This window comes from Peromyscus eremicus, chromosome 11 (genome assembly GCF_949786415.1).
Source record: "Peromyscus eremicus chromosome 11, PerEre_H2_v1, whole genome shotgun sequence".
Lineage (NCBI taxonomy): Eukaryota > Metazoa > Chordata > Mammalia > Rodentia > Cricetidae > Peromyscus > Peromyscus eremicus.
In genome coordinates, this window is record NC_081427.1 from 356,088 (window position 1) to 374,787 (window position 18,700).

Here is an 18,700-nt window from a genome sequence, read left to right on the forward strand (position 1 = left end):
GAGCCCGATACAGGAACCTCATAGTCTCTGAGAAATCCTAACCACCAGTCAGTTCCTGTAATCTCCTGTGAATGACACAGGAGTATGGTGGGTCCCGTGCTGTCAACTAGAGCTAAAAAGCAGAATAAATATCAGTCAGAATAGGAACAGAAAGTACTCGGAGTTTCAGTCCACACAAAGGTCAGTTGCCTGGCAAGACCATTGTGGTGACATACTGTGTACCCTAATAAACTTGCCTGGGGATCGGAGAACAGAGCCAGCCACTAGATTAGACATAGAGGTCAGGCAGTGGTGGCACACACTTTTAATCTCAGCACTTGAGATCTCATGCCTTTGCTTAGGAAGCACACATGCCTTGGATCCCAGGAAGTAATATGGCAGGGCAGAGAAAGGTATAGAAGGCATGAGGAAACAGGAACTCACTCTCTTTAGGCTGAGGACTTCGTAGAGGTAAGAACTAGTGGCTGGCTGTTCTGCTTCTCTGATCTTTCAGCTTTCACCCTGATATCTGGCTCTGGGTTTTTTATTGTAAGACCATCTAAGATTCGAACAACAGACCATCACCTTAAAAAGCAGTTATCTCCAGAGGGACATAGTAGCACACAGTCTCTGCAGGGTATAAGTCACAGTGTCTTGGACACAATTAAAAATTATTAGACATATGAAGAAGTAGAAAAATAGGACCAGCCATAAAACAACTGATGAGGACCTCACAGTGATGCAGACACTGGGACTATCAAATAAGGACTTTAAAACAGCTTTAAAAACAGTAAAAATATTCAAAGAAGATGTAATTATTTGAAAAAATAACCAATCTGAGAATTGGAGTAGGATATAGATTAGCAATTTTTCTTTGAAAGAGAAATAGTAATGTCACAAGATTCATGGGATACACAAATGATTAGCTCTGCAGAACACTGCTGTATTATATGCAAACAAAAGGGCAAGGCTGTGAAGATTTGTTCTAATAAAATTTTATTTAAATAAATAGGTGACTGGTCCATGGATCATGGTTTCTTGACCCCTAGAATATGCTATCAAAAAATTCAAATGGAAATTCTGGAGTTGAAGAATGCAATATCTGAAATAAAGGTGTAGACTGACTTCACAGCATAGAAATGGAGCTAGAGTTTGCAATTTGAAGGTAGGCCAGTCGAAATGACACAACCTGAGATAGAAGGAGAAAACATACTTTTGTTAATTGGGAAGATGCCATGGTCTGCAGGGCAGTATCAAAAGGTCTAATGCATGTGTGTAGCAGGGCTCTAGAATGAGGGGAAAAGCAAGCAATGAGAGAATTTTGAAAAAAAATAGTAGAAAATGGCCCAGCTTGGTAGGAGACATGCTTATGGAGTTGAGAAATTCTGCCAACTTCAAACAGTGTAAATTTTTAAAAGTTACACTCTATAGGACCATTAAATTCAAATAGTTAAAAACCAAAACTGAGAAAATAGTAAATACAAATAACTGTTTCTTTTTGTTTTTATCCCATCAAAGGACAGGAAAAGAACATAGGTCTGTTGTAAGTCTACCAACACTGTGGCCTCTTTTGTCTCAGAGATCATCTGTCTTTGGGGTAGTTTTACAGAGGCCTGGAGCCTGACTCTGTTTGATGTATCAGATGTCCTCAGGACCCCTCCTCATTTCACTTTCCACTGCACTACACTTTTAGAACATCATGCTTTTGAAGCAGATGCCATGAATGGTATTCTAACTGATCAAAAACACTCAGCAATTCTGTTTTTCCTTTGGTTTATCAACAACCACATAGTGCTGTGTGGAAGCTGCAGATGAGCGGGACAAAGTCCCTCATACTACTTGTAGGAAGGTCATTGCCAGCACATCCTGTAGTGGCTGGACCTCAGACATGGGCACCCTCCCCACAAGGGGCACCCACATCTCTATGATGTTGCAGATATATTTTTTATACTTCCTATAAACAGTGGGCATTTCAGGAGAAGTTGGGGGTGGCTGGGATACTGACAGGCACACAAGTGTCATCTGAGGGCAGAGGCAGCACTCAGGAAGTACCTCCACTATCTTGGTTTCTCCTCCAACACTTGAGCAAATGGTTACCTGAGAGGACCTAAGGAGCTGGACACATGGAATGTAGGATGGACTGGGCTTTGGCTCACTAAGGTATCTATGGTAGAGAAGTGGGGCTGTGCCTTCCTATGTTGCTTCAATGTGCTAGGCACCCATCAAGGAGGTCCCTGCAATTAGAGGTTCTGTGTAGCCTCCATAACTGTAGGCTCTGCCCTCATTCCTATCATATCTGGTCCTCCCTGAGCCCATAGTCCTCCAGGAGATCCTTGTTATTTATCATGATGGGATGAGATGGCACTGAAGGAAGCCTCTCGGGTGGGAACTGTGGACAAGCCCTGGCTTTCTGAAGCAGATCCCTTGGGGACCTCAAGGACCTGAACTTCAATCTTTAGTGCTGACCAGGTTGCATGTTTTAAATGTAAAGACTGAAAGGCAAGTGAAAGATACAACCAGCTCCTAGACAGCAATGAGACATGGCCAGAGTGACTTTTTTCCCATGTCCCTTAAGCCCAGAGAAGAGCCCTTAGGTCCCTAGTCTTCTTTTCACATAGACCTCCAAACCTGTCCTGTCTGTGCCTACCAGAACCTCACAAATTATGAGTTATCTGGCCATCAGCTCCCTAAGGGCAGAACTGACTCACCGGGTACCTGGTAGGGATCTTGGATAGAGAATGTAGTCTTAGGTTCTTTTACACAGGTGACAGTGTGAGGTTGAGTCCAGGGCCTTCAAGTTTGGAAGGGAACCCACTGTCAGGCTGGAGATTAGGGGTAAGCAGTGGGCAAGGCACACCAAGACTCAGTCGGTACAGGAGGGTAACTGTGCACAGTGGCATTGAGACAGGGTAACTGAGCCCAGCTATGATGGCTGCAGCTAACATACATGAGGACGGGAGGAGCAGAGTTCACAACTAAGCCAACACAGGTGGCCTGGCACCACCCAGGACTTCCCTAAATCATGAAAAGTGCCAGAGGCCAGGCAAGCCAGGGCCACCTCCTTTTCAAGAACAGAGTCTGTCATATCACAGAAAGCCACTGTGAGAGGAACATGGGCCTGACAGAAGAGTAACCCCAAGGTCAAATCGACATAAAATTCACTAAAGCAAAGATTCTTAAAGGACAGGAGACACAGGTGGATGTTCTAAGAGCTACAAAGAGTTTACAAGCATACTCCCTGCGGGGGAGAAGGTATGAACCTTGCTGACCTTCATACCTTCATGTGAAAAATTCCAGCAAAGCATTTTCTCTGAAAACTTCTTTTGTGCAGATAAACTGTGTGGCAATGTCCCAAGGCTGCTGTTCATTGGGCCTGTGCCCATTCACATGGTCATGGTCACTACCACCTGGGAGCTTATAACTTGTCTCCAAAGTCAGGACTTTGTCACCATTCACTTCCTGGATACAAAGCAGGAACTCATCAGGACTACTGAGCTTTGCTGTTCATATGGCACAGGCAGATGATAAGTTGGAACTCTGAAGATTAAAAAAAAAAAAAGCCATAGAGTGTCCCAGAAGCACAGGCCCTCCCTGAGGGCAGAGTTTGAGACACTGGGCATTGGTATGTGAAAATGTTGATGGGTTAGTGTCAGACTTCACGCCAGCAGCCCACCCTTCAGCTAGTTGCTCCTCTGAGACAAATGGTTCAGAGCCCATAGGGGCCTCCTGAGGGCCCCCACCAACACCTACCTCCCTGGGGCAAGGTGACCCTGCAAGGTACAAACAGCCCCTATCTGTGGAGCCAGAAGGGCATGGTCCCTGCACACCTAAGGGCTCTCTGTTCCCAGGACTTGCCTGTCCACTACCTAATAGGTAGTTTTATCTTTGGACTTAGTTTCCTGGTGTAAGATGACAATCTCATCTTTTGTGGATGTTGTGAAGATGAAAACTGGATCCCCAAAGAGCCAGTGCATTACTTTATTTTTGAACCCAAAGAAAATGAAAGGCCAGAGGGCTCATTTATTGTCTTTATTCCCAAGGTTTTTGCATGGGCCTAAAAGAAGTAGGGAGCTCTCCACACAGATACAACACTGACATACCCCTGTTCCAGGTTCCAGTGAGGTTTTGTACCTCCAGCACATGGCCCTTCCCAAGGACGGACTCTAAGACTCTTGGGAAATGGCAAGAGATGCTCAAACATAAAGGGCTAGAGTAGGGGAATGATGGGCACTAGCATGCTGAGGGAGAGTGTGACACTGAAAGGAGGTACATGCAGGGACTCAAGACCTCTTGGGGTGGGTGTGGTGGTGCATGCCTGTAATCTTATGGGGAGGCAGGCAGAGGGATCATCAAAGAAAGAAAAAGAAGAGAAAGAGAAATGGGGAGGGGAAAGAGACCTCTTAAAACTAAACAACACAAGAGCAGTAATTTTAAAAATCAGCAGAAGACCTGAAAGATGAAATTAAGAAATTCTATCAGAAAAATAGAAGAAAGAGAATACATATGTTGAAGAGCCATGCTTCTAGACTAAATGGCAGAAAATACATGACTCCATAAAGCAAGTAGACCTGCCCCCAAGATACTATTATAAATAGAACGGATACTACATCATGGAGAGGAATCCCTGTACAAACAATGCTGAGGAAGGCTTCCAAGGTCAGAAATCAACCATGAAAGAAGCCAAGCAGTATCTCCAACTCCACACAGAAAAGCACTTACAGACTGCACCTCTTTGTCCCCAGAGTGGCCAAGCTATAACATCTCAATAACCACCAGGTTGCTTCCTAGCCCTGGACCTGTGGCCCTGACCAGAAGGCTCAGAGAATGCTGCAGAAGAAAATACATTAAAAAGAGGGACCTCAGTACAAAAGTGTAAGATGCAAAGATGGCCCAAGTCAACTGGGACAGTGCCAGGGGACCAGGCAAGGCTGGGCAAGGAGACTCTGAATCTCTCAAGAAGAAAATGAGAGCCTCAGAGCTCAAGCAGAGCACAGCAGCATATGGCTTGAGCAAAAATTCCCTGACCAGCACATAGAAAATGATGCCAACAGTGCTGGTCAGATGGATCAGCAGGTAAAGGCACTTGCGACTAAGTGACCTGACTTTGATACTTGGGACTCACATGGTAGAAGGAGAGAACTAATTCCTGAAAGTTGTCCTCTGGCCATCACACACATGCTATGGCATGAGCACATGCACTTGCACACATAGGTGTACACACACAAATATAATTACATCAATAACAAAAAGAGGCCCAATAACTTCAGGCAAAACAGAAGACTACATGGACAATGGAGAAGCAATTACTGTGGAGAATTTTGCAGTTAGAGTAACTACACCCCTAGAATGTAATGGAAGACAGAAGACCCAAGACCATAGTATGGGTTGGGCAGCCAGAGAGCATTCCAAGATCAACCTGGACAGGAGGACAGTTGAACATGACACTCTGTCCTAAGCTTACTTAGTCATCTTGGGAAGCAGGGACAAGGAAGCAGTGCAGAGGCTGCCTCTTTCCAAACAAATTCTGGAATTGATTGAGTCTCTGTGCTGATAGCCAAAAGATGATACAGCTGCTGTACTAGGAGCACTCTGTTAGCTGATGAGAGTTTGCAGGATGTAGTGTTTACTCAGAGACTCTGGGCCCTCTCCTACCCTGAGGGTACATGCAGTACAATGAAGACCGAAGCAGGAAGCCATGGGTTAAAGGATCAGCAGCTTGATGGGAAACAGAAAAACACAAGGCAAGAGAAACAAATGTGTAGAGAAGAGTACAGAAAGGCCCAATGGTGGTAGGGTATATCAAGAGGTTTCATCGTAGAGCATGCCACTTCCTCTGGTAACTATAGTACTCCAGGATTCCCTATGGCTCCCACTGTCCTGTATCTGTGTTGTGTATCTGTGCCCCCATCACCCTTTAACCCAGATCTTCTGTATTTCTTGGCCAGATTCTCTTCCCCCATCTCTGTAAGCACCATCTTCTTATCTCATGGGCTCACATTAAAATTCCTTCCCAGGAGGGAAGATCATACATTTACTTATTCACATGTGATATTTTGGCCACAATACACTTAATTACCTAACACACAGCAAAGCCACAGGCTACACCCAAGTCCCTATAGGCCTTGTTTGCTGATATCAAGAGTGTCACAGATGATATGTTTGCCTATGTAGAAAGTCCAAAAAAATCAACAAAGGATTTCTGGAACTAATGAGTGACTTTAGCAAGGTAACAGAAAGCAACACTCATACACAAAGTCCACTACTTTTCTACACACCAGCAAAAGAACTATTTGAAATTTAAAACACTCTGCTATATACCTTAGCACAAACTGAAGCATAAATCACTCTCCTCTGAAATGAGAAGATACACATTTAAAAAGCCATAAACTTTGATGGAATAAATCAGATAACAATAAATTAGGGTGTTCCATGTTTGTGGATTAGAAGTCTGAATTTTGTCAAAATGCTGGTTCTTCACCACTTCATTGCAGCAGGTTACTTTGTGGAGTCAGACATCCTGGTCTGCAGTTCGTCTGGAGAGGCAGAACCCTGGGAACAAATGCTCAGTGCTGAAGGAAGACAAGTAAAACTGATGCCACAGTGGCCAGACCCGATGCAGGTGGGCTTTTGGAACTGCCCAGTGCTGGGAGAGCAGACAGATCACTACCTAAGATGAGAGCAGAGAGACACCTGCAAATACCACTTAGTGAGATTCAACAGAAACAGATGGTTTTCCAACAAATAGGACTGAAATAATTGGACATGTAGATGTGAAAATGTGAATCTAAACACAGATCCTACAGCCTGTCTTTTAAAAAAACCAACAAAACTAACTCAAAATGGACTAGAGACATGAAAGTAAAACACAAAACTCCCAATTAAATTAATTAAAAACTTGGGAGAAAATCTGTGGCTATTCACCTGAAAAAAAAATAATATCTAGAATATATAAAATATAAACAGCAAAAGAACTTCTTAAAAGAAGTACAAGTGGCCAATAAATATTAACACATTAAAAAATGTTCAACATCCTTAACTATGCCATAAACACAATTAAAACTACACTGAGTTTCATCTTTCTCTTTTCAGAATGGTAGTCAAGAAAACAAGCAACAGACACTTCAGAGGACGTTGTAGAAAGAGAAGCTAACACTGCTAGTGGGGATGTAAATTTGTCAGTCACAAAAATGTGGTATAAAAACAAATGAAGTTTCATTCAACCATTAAAAAAATTAAATCATTTGGAGGAAAATAGATGGCGATCCTCATATTAAATAAAATAATCAAGACACAGAAGGACAAATAGGACATGTCTTCTCTAACATGTGGTGTGATAGTTAATCTTGATTGTCAACTTAATGGAATTTAGAATCTCCTAGGAGGCATATCTCTGGGTGTGTCTATGAGGGTCTTTCTAGAGAGGTTTAACCAAGGTGGAAAGACCCGCCCCAAATGTGGGCAGCACTATTCCAAGGGCTGGAGAAAGTAGGCTGAGCACCAGCATCCATCTCTCTCTGCTTCCTGGCTATGGGTGCTCTACCTACTAACTGAGGACCACCTGGCAACTGATGGCTGGTTGTTGGGGCTGGAGTCATGTTTCTTCAAAGGTATGGGCACTGGTAGATTGGCTGGGTTCTGGTGGATGGATCTATATCCATGTGATTGCAGGCAGCACTATCTGGACTGGGTGAGTTTTAAAAAAAATTAAATAAGGAAAGGAAATAAAGGTGGGAAGGGAAGCATTAGAGGGGTTAAGGAAAATGGGAGGGAAGGTTTGGGTTGAATACAATCAAGATACACTGTAGACATGTGTGAGATTGTCAAAGAATTTTTTAAAAATTCTATAAAAAAAAGGAAAAAGATCTTCCACATTACTTTGTGTAAACAAAGGCTGTAATTTTATGTCATCCCAGCCATTTATTGTGATCCCACCATACTAATAGTTTCAGACTTTGATAAGATTAGAGCAAATGAAAATCCTACTTTTCACTGAAAAGTAACAGGAGGACAAGTGTTGGTGCCCAGGAGGTTTCCCCTGCAATCAAATGGGAAGAGCAAAAACTACATAGAGTACAGCCCACCAGGATGCAGAGGCTGTGAGGCTAGATTCCAAGGCAACAGGTGAGTTGGCGATCATGCAATATGGTTCTCCTCAGACTTCTGAGGCCAAAAGAAGGCATATGTATATTGGGTGCCCTGGTGTGTATGGGCATATAGGTACAGGGAATGAGTTACATGGTATGGGCAGAGGGAAGCAGTGGCCTAAGAAACCAGCTGCTGATGGCCCTAATAAATACAAATCCACGGTTACCTTCTATATTTGTACCATCCCCTAGTCCCTCTCACTTTCAGAAAAAGGAAACCCTTTCTGGGGTTGAAGATGGCCTTAACACAGCAGCATGTCTGGATATGGAAATCACATGGGCCACCTACAACTAGATGTCCTTCACTGCCTCCACTCTGTAACAGGGCCTAGGCTCCACTGGGAACACAGCAGCCTCTCTGAGGATACAGAGCATGGCAGGGACAGAGAGATTAGGTGAACAGTGAGGCCCAAGGTCAGCTGCCATATACACAGGGCAGGCATGCTGTCTGATCCCACAGCTAGCCCAGTAAGGCCTGACCATGGAGTCTCTCACCCCACCCCCAGACACCACTGATGCCATGGTTGTCACTGTGACTGCAGTGTACCCTCCAGAATACACATATTTTTCTCCATTGCAAGCCATCTCATTCCATGACTCATACCTTCCCATCCATAGCATTTTACCAGATGCCACTTCTACAGCAGCCACAAATGCATTTCCACAATGTCCATGTGTGTGTGTTCTAAGAGAGCTGGGCACAAGGGCCACCCTAGTAATTCTAGTGGGTGAGACGATGACCCCAGACCAGGTTTCCTAAGTAGATGATCCCTTTACCTTCCCTATGATGATGGTGATGGTACCAGCTTGTGGCCATCCTTGTTCCCAGGAGAGTGTGAATTCATTTTTAAAAATTTTTCATACAATATACTTTGATCATATTTTTATCCGCCCCCAACTCCCCTAAGATCCTCTCTACCACCCAACTTCATATTCTTTCTCTTAAAAAAAAGCAACCAAACAACAACAACAATATGGTGTTCAATTTCATTAGCCAATTATTCCTGACATGAGGCCTGCCCTGGAGTGGATCTAACCAGGATGACTCCACTGAAGACAACTGATTTTCCCTCTCCCATCAGCTATCAATTGCAAATAGCTTCTTGGTTAGGTTGGGACTTTGTGCTCACTTCCCATTCTCCATGCTGAGATTTTATCTGGCTTGAACTTGTGCAGGTCTGTGCATTCTGTCACAATCTCAGTAAGTTCATATGTGCATCAGCCCTGTTGTGTCTGGAAAACATTCTTTCCTTGGAGTCACCCACCACCTCTGCATCCTCTTCTGCATAAATCCTTGAACCTTGAAGGGAAGGGTATGATAAAGGCATCCCATTAAGGACTGAATGCTCCAAAGTAAGATTGTGAATTCTTAAATACCTTACAATTGGAGTCTATGAAATGGCTCCATGGGTAAAAGCACTTCCACACCTAAGCCTGATGACTTGAATTTCATCCCTAGAACACACAATAGAAGGGAACTGACTCTTGAAAGTTGTGCTTACATCTCCACACATGCACTGTGGCATGTGCACATGCACTCAGCTACTGAACACACAGAACCATATAAATACACACACTAAAAAAAAAAAAAATTAACCTTCCCATAGTTGGGATCAAGATTCCATGCTGTGGGTTTGGGTTATAAACACCCAAACACAGCTTTGTGGTTCTCATAGGCTGCCCTGCTGGCAAAAGGCCTATTTGTTCTCAGACCCTTCCTCTGGTAGAACACCTGGGGCTAGTCTGTCCTCACAGTGAGCACTCAAGACAGTGAATGACCCCAGCATCCAGCAATGGCACATTGTGTGGGAGGAATAGACTGCCTCAAAGCTTGTCTGTTCTTTGTGAATACCCACATTCACCTTTAAATCTCACAAAACAGAATTAAAAACTGAAAGTTGGAGCCAGGTGGCAGTGGCCCATACCTTTAATCCCAGCACTCGGAAGACAGAGCCAGGCGGATCTCTGTGAGTTCAAGGCCAGCCTGGTCTACAGAGCGAGATCCAGGACAGGCACCAAAACTGCACAGAGAAACCCTGTCTCAAAAAACAAAAAGCAAAAAAAAAAAAAAAAAAAAAAACCCAAAACGAAACAACAAAAAAAAAAAAACTGAAAGTTGGGTTGGCAAAATGGCTCAGCAAATAAAGCCTGAGAACCTGAGTTCTATTCTGGAGACTCATATAATGGAAGGAAAAAACCAACTCCTAAAAGTAAAAATACTTTTTACTACATCTATTTGTTCAGTGTGCGTGTGTGTGTGTGTGTGTGTGTGTGTGTGTGTGTGTGTGTGAGAGAGAGAGAGAGAGAGAGAGAAAGAGAGAGAGAGAGAGAGAGAGAGAGACAGACAGACAGACAGACAGACAGACAGACTGTGTGTGTGTGTGTGTACTAGGACATGCATGTAGAGGTCTGAAGATAACTTCCAAGAGTCAGTTCTTGCCCTTCTACCATCTGGGTCCCAGGAATGGAACTCAGGTGATCAGTCCTTTTAAAACCTGGGCTAGTGAGCAGGTGAAGGTGCTTGCTGTCAAGCCTAATGGCTTGCGTTCAATCTCCAGGACCCACATAGGGGAAGGAAAGGACTGACTCCTACAAGTTGTTCTCTGACCTCCACAAACATTCCTTAGCATACATACATATGGTGTCCAGCTTGGGAATGGCATTTCTATCTACTGTGTGTCTTTCTTGGCATTTTTGTTTATTAACTGCCATTATGTTCTGTAACCCTCTCAGATACCAGGTACCTTGTAAGTACCTCATCTGCTGAGCCCATTTCTTACCACTTCTCCATAGAGAGATGCAGATGCTGGCGCATGTCCTGTGAAGAGCCTAAAGCATTGGGGAGAGAAGAGCTTGTCCCCGTACAGATAGTTTAACCAGACTGCCGTGAGTGCTTTTCAGATGCTGTGACATATACAGGTAGGAACCAGCAGTGTCCAAGTTCAGGTGTGGGAGGCACTTCATTGACATCTGTGTTTCCAGGAGCCCTGAATGCACAGTGTCTCCTTGGAGAATATACCATCTATCTTCATTTGTCCCTCCCTGAAGTCCTGGAACTTTACTCCAAGTCTCATATTCCTCTCAGGATTTCTAATTCTAGAGGTTGGAGTCACCTCCATGGACTGACTGGATGGGGAACCACTGGTCTCTTAGATGAGGTGATGAAATGGGGCCCAGAGATGGCACTACCTGGATAAAGTATGCTTGTACACTCCTTCAACAGTCTAGGTGTGGGGGCAAGAATGTGAGCAGTATGAATATGCACATACAAAATCACCCACACTTATATACACACAGGTGGCTGTGTGTGCACTCACATGCTCAGCATAATCAGTAATGGGTCTGTGCTGTATGCACACACAGGCACACTTCCTAAGAGGTCTATGGACTCCTGGATCCACATCTCACTGGCTAGCTTTTATCCTCCCTCCCCAGTTCTCCCAGTCTTTCTTGTGTGACTAAGATAAGCCACATTGCTTCCACCTGGCAGTTGGGGCTCCCCAAGCTCCAGGGTCCTCACTTGTGTTCACTTCCCTGCCTCACTGTCTCTTGGGCAGCTACCCCAAATTTGGAGGCTCAGGAGTCCCAGAGAGGGCTAGGAGAAAGGCCTAAGCTGATACTAACTTCTATGGGTTCAGGTTGAAGGACACAAATCAGCCCTAGAACAGCAGGAGAGCTGCTATGGGTCCCCTGAATAAGCCTGGGCCAAATCTAAGAACAAAGACTTCAGCAACTAGTGATTTTCCACTCCTCCTTTTCTTCAAAAAGTCCCTAAAAACAGGCTTTTTAATGTTCCCATTTTGCCTTGCAAGAAACTCTTTCCCAGAAGAGAATACAAAACTAACTGGACTTTGGCACATCAACTCAGCAGGTGGTAAATCCTGCAGGTTTCCCAACTTGCCCAGGAGGGGAGAGAGGACCAGGCCACTCCACCTCATTGGAGACTTCCCTCTTCAGGGAGAGCCTGAAAATCTGACTGGAAATGATGCTGGTTTTGCTCTCATCTAGAGATAGCTCCCAGAGCTGCATTGCTGGCTCCACACAAGCCTTCAGGATATATGGCTAGGGAAGTGAGCCTGGCAGGTGCTCCTAAACGCCTCCTTCCCAAGGGCTGAGTGTTCTTCAGGGGGCCCCAGGCAAAGTCCACACCCTTTACCCAACAATGAGCCACCTCCATCTGTCCCTGACCACACCTCCTCCAATCAACAATGCAGCCCCAATGATCCTGGTCCTGATATTCTCAGAGTTTACCCCATCTGCCCCTACTTCTTGGGTCTCTAGGGCTTGAGCTCGTGTCCAATCCCTTTACTCTGAAGCTTTTCTTACTGTGTTCAAGATGAGCTACTCCCTCTGAATTTCTAGCAGCTCTCTAGCCCCTCAGTCTGAACTCTGTCCCCTGTAGCCCCCAGTCTGAGGGCTCTTCTTCAGATAGGAGATCCTTCTTAGAGAAATGACACTCAGTGACAGACATGGACAAGAGGAATAACCATCTAGAAGCAAAAGCCATTGTACACACACCTGACAGACCTCACCTGTCCAGATGCTAGATTGACACTCAGATGTGACACTCATACTACTCTAAGCTTATGGCCCCTTGACTGCCATGCCTGAAAACATGTCATCAAGGATGCCATGCACAGGAAATTGGGTGGAAGTTTGGGGAAGAATTTCACTAAGGACTTAGGAATCTCTTCCTTGAACTCAGAACCAAAGGGGTGCTGGGAGCTTAAGGTAGGAAGCCGGGTTCATCAGCATGTCATTTACTCATCTATGCATAAACATATCCATGTACTCAACCAGTTGTTTATGCTCAATCTTGCATGTATTCACTCCCAGACCTACAGAAGCCTTGCTAGGTACAGACAGATTAGCCACCAGAGACTCAATAAGAAGAAAATTGCACACTTGCTTGAGTCAAAAGAGCTTGGAGTTAGGGAATACCTTCTTGAGGAATACCTTCCTCAAGAGCTGGAGCAGCCTAGAGATTTCTAAGCTGGGAAGAGGTGGGGTAGTAGGAAGCCGGGCATGGAAGGATAAGGCTAGGAATGAGGGAGGTAGTCTGGACTCCACCTGGAGCTAAAGAAAGACTTAACAGAAATTCAGCTGGCACCTAGCTCAGAGTCATGAGACACTCACTGGCAGCCTTCCCCTTATTCCCTCCTGTCCCTCAATGATGGCATTCTACTTCCAGGCTCGGAAGAGCTGTGTAATGTTCTCAACTCACCAGTACTTGCCCATCCATATCCCTGGCTAGAGGCCTGAGAAGAGTAAAGCCTAGAGAAGAGCAGAAGGAGAAGGGAGATGAGAGGAGAGGGAAAGAGGTTGGGGGCATGAGGGACAGCAGGGTAAGGTGCAGCTCAGGCAGGCAGCTGGGCCTTCTTAGCTCCTTATGATAGGGAGGTAACCAGGAGAATGGATAGGAACTCCCAGCTGCCCACACTGATCAGAGAAGCCACACCTACCTCAACTTTGAGAGGAGTTGAGGGGTGTTGTTCAGCCTCAGCACTGAGATGTGGCACCCTAAAACATGGTGCCCTGAACCCTACCAGCCATGGCACAATAATCCCAGGGACCTCTATATCCTACAACATAGAAGATAAAAAGCCTTTCTCTAATGGAAGCTCCAAATCCTGGGGCTGGGTGGAGAAAGGACAGCTGAGCTGATCCTAACCGTGGCAGACTCATCCCAAACACATTGAGGACCCCATGGAAGACTCAGGACATGCATATCCATGGGAACCCCAACTATAAAGTACCCCAAGCTAAGACCCTTGTTCCCAAAGAAACCTAAAGGGAAGTCCCAACAGATGACAGACTATAGGGATAGAGAAGAATCCCACAGCCATGACGTGACATGAAGCCACCTGAATGGTTAGGTTATCTGGGCCCAGAGGTGCATTGTAGCAGCCTGGCTTGTTAGAGTGAGCAGTTTGTTGAGGGCTAGAAGGGTGCTTGTTCCCCACAGTGAGGTTTTCCAGGACAAGGGTCCTAGAAGGCCTAATGGTTCTCTCTAGGTGGCAGCAGGAGGAGCAGTGTGGCATAGTCACTCATACACATAGGCAGGACTAGTCAGGGCACACCCCTGCAGTGCTACAGCACGTCCTAACCTTTTCTCTCTTTCCTTAGGAACCTTCAGCTTCAAATGCTGCATGGTATTACAGCTCAAGCAACTATCCAGGGACAGTTCCCAAAATAAGACTTTATACCGTCAGTGACTCCAGCAGATTCTAGAGAATCCCCTCAGCCACATGAGTTCTGCTCTATGGCCTGCCCCCAGGCTGTCTCCCCCCACTGCCTCTGCCTCACTGACATAGCCCTCACACCATTCTGTTCTAGTCTGAGAGGCTCCAGATTCCTTACTGATGGGACTCAGCTGGGTTGGTCGCTATTACTTGATCCCCTTCACCGAGCACCTCTGGAGGACCTAGGGGATGTCATTTTTGTAGCCATACAATGATCTCCTCCTATACTTTTCCCAGTTTTAGAGGCAGCACTGCTCCCAGCACAGCGCACAGCAGCAAGGACCCGAGAGCTGTGTGATGACATCCCTGCTGTAGCCTCTCCTCTCCGTGAGTCTGGGCAAACTCCTCACCTCCCTGAAGCCCAGAAGAATCTCTGATTGCTCTCCCCCACAGCCTCTCTGGTCTTACATTACTGTCAACCAAAGCAGTGGTCTGAGAGGCCAGCCATGACTGAGGCCCACCCAGTACACAGCTCGGCAGGGACCAAAGTCCTCTGAAGCCTGCAGGTAAGTTGGTTGTCTTCCCCAGCACTGTCTTGGCCTCTTCCCAGTTTCTTTTCAGTCTCTCCTCAGCCTTTCCACAAGTTCCCACTAGTCTTTCCTTCTACTCTACTTTCAATCTCTCCACCAACTCCCCTGGCATCCCTTCAGACTACTGCCCCTGCTTTCCCTACCCTCCTTTTAGTCCCTAACTGTTCCACTTCTCTCTTTTCTCTCTTCCTGCAGGACAGCTTCCTCCTATATGCTCCTGAAGCTGCCTAGGCCCACCCTCGGTAGAGTCTGACACCGAGTGCTGCCTGTGTCCTGACATGGACCCTTGTAGCATAGCACCTACCCAGCCTTGAGTCCCAACATTGTGGCCATAGGTTAGGGACTCCCAAATGGGAGTGTGTGGACAGAGAAGGGGAGCACCTCACCCACTGAGGATGGACTCTGGCCTTCCACCACAAACAATCAGACCTTCCCAGTCTACCCACCCCTGTGCTGTAGACCAGGTACCCTGGCCTTTGACAATCCCCTGCCCTTGGCCTTCCTCAGGTCCCCCTACTGCAGTAATCACACTACCTGTGTTCTAGGGTCCATGTCTTACTCTCCAGCTGGGTCCAACACCAGCTGGAAGAATTATGACCTCCTAACCACAAGGTTGGGCTGGGAGTTACAGACAATCAGAAGAAAACATGAATCCCATCAGTATAGAGGCCTTCCCATTCTCTCCTGGAAGGTAGTTCCTGTACAACTTGAGGATGAAGTAGTGTGGACAGTCCTGAACACTTTTAAAAGTACATAGTATTTAACCAGTGAGAGCCATGTCCTTGTCTGGGAGCTGTGGAGGAGTTAGCTATACTACCCAGATTCACACATGTATCAGCTATGGGCCGATGTTGGGGACAGAGCTGTGTGTGAGGGGGTCTGTGAATGGGGCATCTTGAGGCTGGTTATACAGAGAGGGAATCTTGGGAGGCTTCTGAAGAACAAGTCAAAGTCAGCAGGGGATCTGAATAAATCCAGAGTTCACAGCTGAGGGAAGAGTTATAAGGCAAGAGCTAGGTTTTGGGAAGTCCCTGCTTACCAAGAAGTTGGTTCTTAAAGCCAGGCAAGGTAGAGCTGAACCTGCAGATTGTTTTCTCTCAGCTTCTCTCTCTTCTTGCTTCTGTAGTGGACCTCCAGGGTGGACAATGGGTGCCTGGTGGGGTCTGATTAGAGGTAAATCTGCCCCAAGAGCTAGTACTGGTGAAGATGTGATGCAGTTGCCTATGGTTGAGATTGAAAGAGATGGAACTTGGGGGACAGAGACTTTGGTCCTTAGAGGAGAGGGTCTTGTGGACTGGTGGAGTCTGAAAGGTGAGATGTCTGCTCCCTGGAATGCAGCTATATTTGAGGAACCTCCTTGGTAAAAGACCCCAGTGCCAGGATCTTGACTGAAATAGCCGGTGACTTGCAGTACAGTGCAGGGAGTTGGCCAGCAAGGGCCAACGCCTGCAGGTTTTAAGCAGGGAAGGATGTTGGAGGACAAAGCAGGGTCTGGTGGGGGTGCTTGGAAGGATCAGCAAGAGCCACACTCAGCCACCAGGAGGCCTTGGGGACCTGGGGAAGGGATTGTCTCCAGAAGTTCTAGAATTCAGGTGTGAGGTAAAATTGAATGACAGGGAACACCTGGGCCCACTAGACTACTTAAGATAGAGATGTCCTTCTGCAGAGCTGCCTGTCCACTGGTGATCCTCTTGACTAACACTAGTGGCCAGTCCTTCTGGGGGCAAGTTCAAGTCCCCTAGAGACCCTCAGAGCTATAGCCCTTAGGGATCAGGCTACCCCTTAGTTAGTCAGTGTGCTGACCCAATATAGAAGCATGGCAGATAAACCTGGCTGCTGCTGACTTGAGGACACTAAGCTCTAAATCTGTACTCCAGAGGTACAGAGAATGGTTCCTAGATAACACAGAAGGCACACACCCACTCAACATTGGGATGCTGCAGCCCATGGAGAAGCAAGTGAGCTGGATGTAAGGGCCTCTTTGGAATCTCCTGGACCTTTCTAAACACTCTGTATGAAGAAGTCAGTACTGTCTAGTCACAGCAACAGACAGCACCAACCTTACTGAAAAACCCAATCAGACAGCATATGCAAGGAGAAGCAAGTGCCAGATCCACAGGCTAAACAGATGGGGGGAGGAGGCAGCAAAGAGGATGAGGACGAGGACGAGGAGGAGGAGGAGGAGGAGGAGGAGGAGGAGGAGGAGGAGGAGAAAGGAGAAAGGAGAAAGGAGAAAGGAGAAAGAAGGAAGAAGAAGAAGAAGAAGAAGAAGAAGAAGAAGAAGAAGAAGAAGAAGAAGAAGAAGAAGCCGCCTTCATTAACTAGGTGCTCTGAGTCTGAGCTCTCTAAATGTTCTCTCCATAGCTCACCCCTCCCTTTGCCCTGCTAAAGAGGCACACTCCATCCCAGGTCACTGGAGGGCCTCTTCTACTCCAGATCCCCAATGGAAACTGGCAGGCTAGGGATCTCTACATCTGTTCTTGCTCTCCTCACACAGGGGTCTAGTGAATTCCACAGGGACCACATCCTCACCACCTCCAGAAAGATAATGAAGATTTGATCTTCTTAAAAATTTTAAGAAGTCTGACCTTCCTCTCACCTTGCCAGGAACTCCTTCAATCCCACTTCCCAGATTCACTGAGCCAGTTGAGAGAGGAGAACCATCCTCCTCTTCAGACAGGAGGTCATGAGTTTCCCTGGATTTAATCAAAAGCTAGTTATTTAGTTATTTTTACTACTCTGGACTGAGACTTCATGCCTGTGCCACTTACAAGTAAGTTCTCTCAGTGCAATACCAAGCCCCAAAGTACCCAGTAGGGCAGCATCTAGAGAAGGATTGGGGCAGAACAGGGCCATGAGCCTGCGACTGTGGGGTCAACGCTTACCCTGTAGGACCAGAGTGTGATTCCTCCAGTTAGCTGGTGTGCTTCTCCAACCAACACCAGCACCAACTCTCCCTGGATGTGCCTCTTCCCCAGAAAGGGATAAATTCGAGGGCAAAGGCAGGTAGTACAGACTCTAAGGGCATGTCATGAGATACCATGATCCATAAAACCCCGGGCCACTTACCGATTTTTGCCAAGCTTGCCACGAGAATCCAAAGCGCGATGATGTATGGATCCTGGACGTGGTGCCATTTGAAGGTAATCACCTGGAAGGTCCCATCTGCGCTCGGTTCTTCCTCAGCAGCCCTCGCCCCTCGCAGGCTGGTCAGTGCCAGCACCAGCAGCGGCTTCCAGCCTAGTCCCAGAGCCCAGTGCCACATCGCGGCTGCTCAGCTCTGGGAGCCAACACGCATACCGTGGTGAGTTCCTGCTGCGTTCTCTGCCGCAGCGTTCTGCGCGACCCGGGAGCTGGCAACAAGTCAGGTCCCCCGGCCCGGGCCGGGCCGGGTGGCCTTTAATCCCGCTGCCCCCTCCCGCGCCAGGGCGGGGCTTTCCCGCCCCCGCTGCGCACACGTGAACGCAATCAGTTCAGCCTTAGAGGCACTCGCGCCAGCCTGCTCACACCCACCGAGTTGGTTGAGCCCCTGCCTGGTAGTGTGGGCTCTCCGGGTGCTGTGGACTCCTGAGCTAGCAACCAGGACCTGTGGATTTCGATGTCCTCGAGGTCACTCGCCCCCAAGGTCGAGCGGCACCCAGCCCACTGACAGCTGCTTTTCTCCCGGCAGAGCTCAGCATGAGGCCAGACAGGTCCCTGCCAACTCTACCTGATAAATGGGACCTGCTTCTCCTACATTGGCTCCCTCAGCAGCCGGATGGTTTCGCTAGTTTCGCTGTTCGCTGCATCCTGTTATATACACACA

The 18,700-nt window shown here is 46.9% G+C and overlaps 1 protein-coding gene across 1 annotated transcript in view; it reads right to left on the reverse strand.

Moving 5' to 3' along the window:
* The window catches only part of Slc9a3 (solute carrier family 9 member A3), a 40,905-nt gene extending 22,666 nt beyond the window's left edge, over positions 1–18,239 (reverse strand). The window contains exon 1 of the mRNA XM_059276648.1: positions 17,965–18,239. Within this exon, the coding sequence (XP_059132631.1) occupies positions 17,965–18,160 (196 nt within the window). The 5' untranslated portion in view covers positions 18,161–18,239. The remainder of the gene's footprint in view (positions 1–17,964) is intronic.
* Between the last annotated feature and the right edge of the window lie 461 nt (positions 18,240–18,700).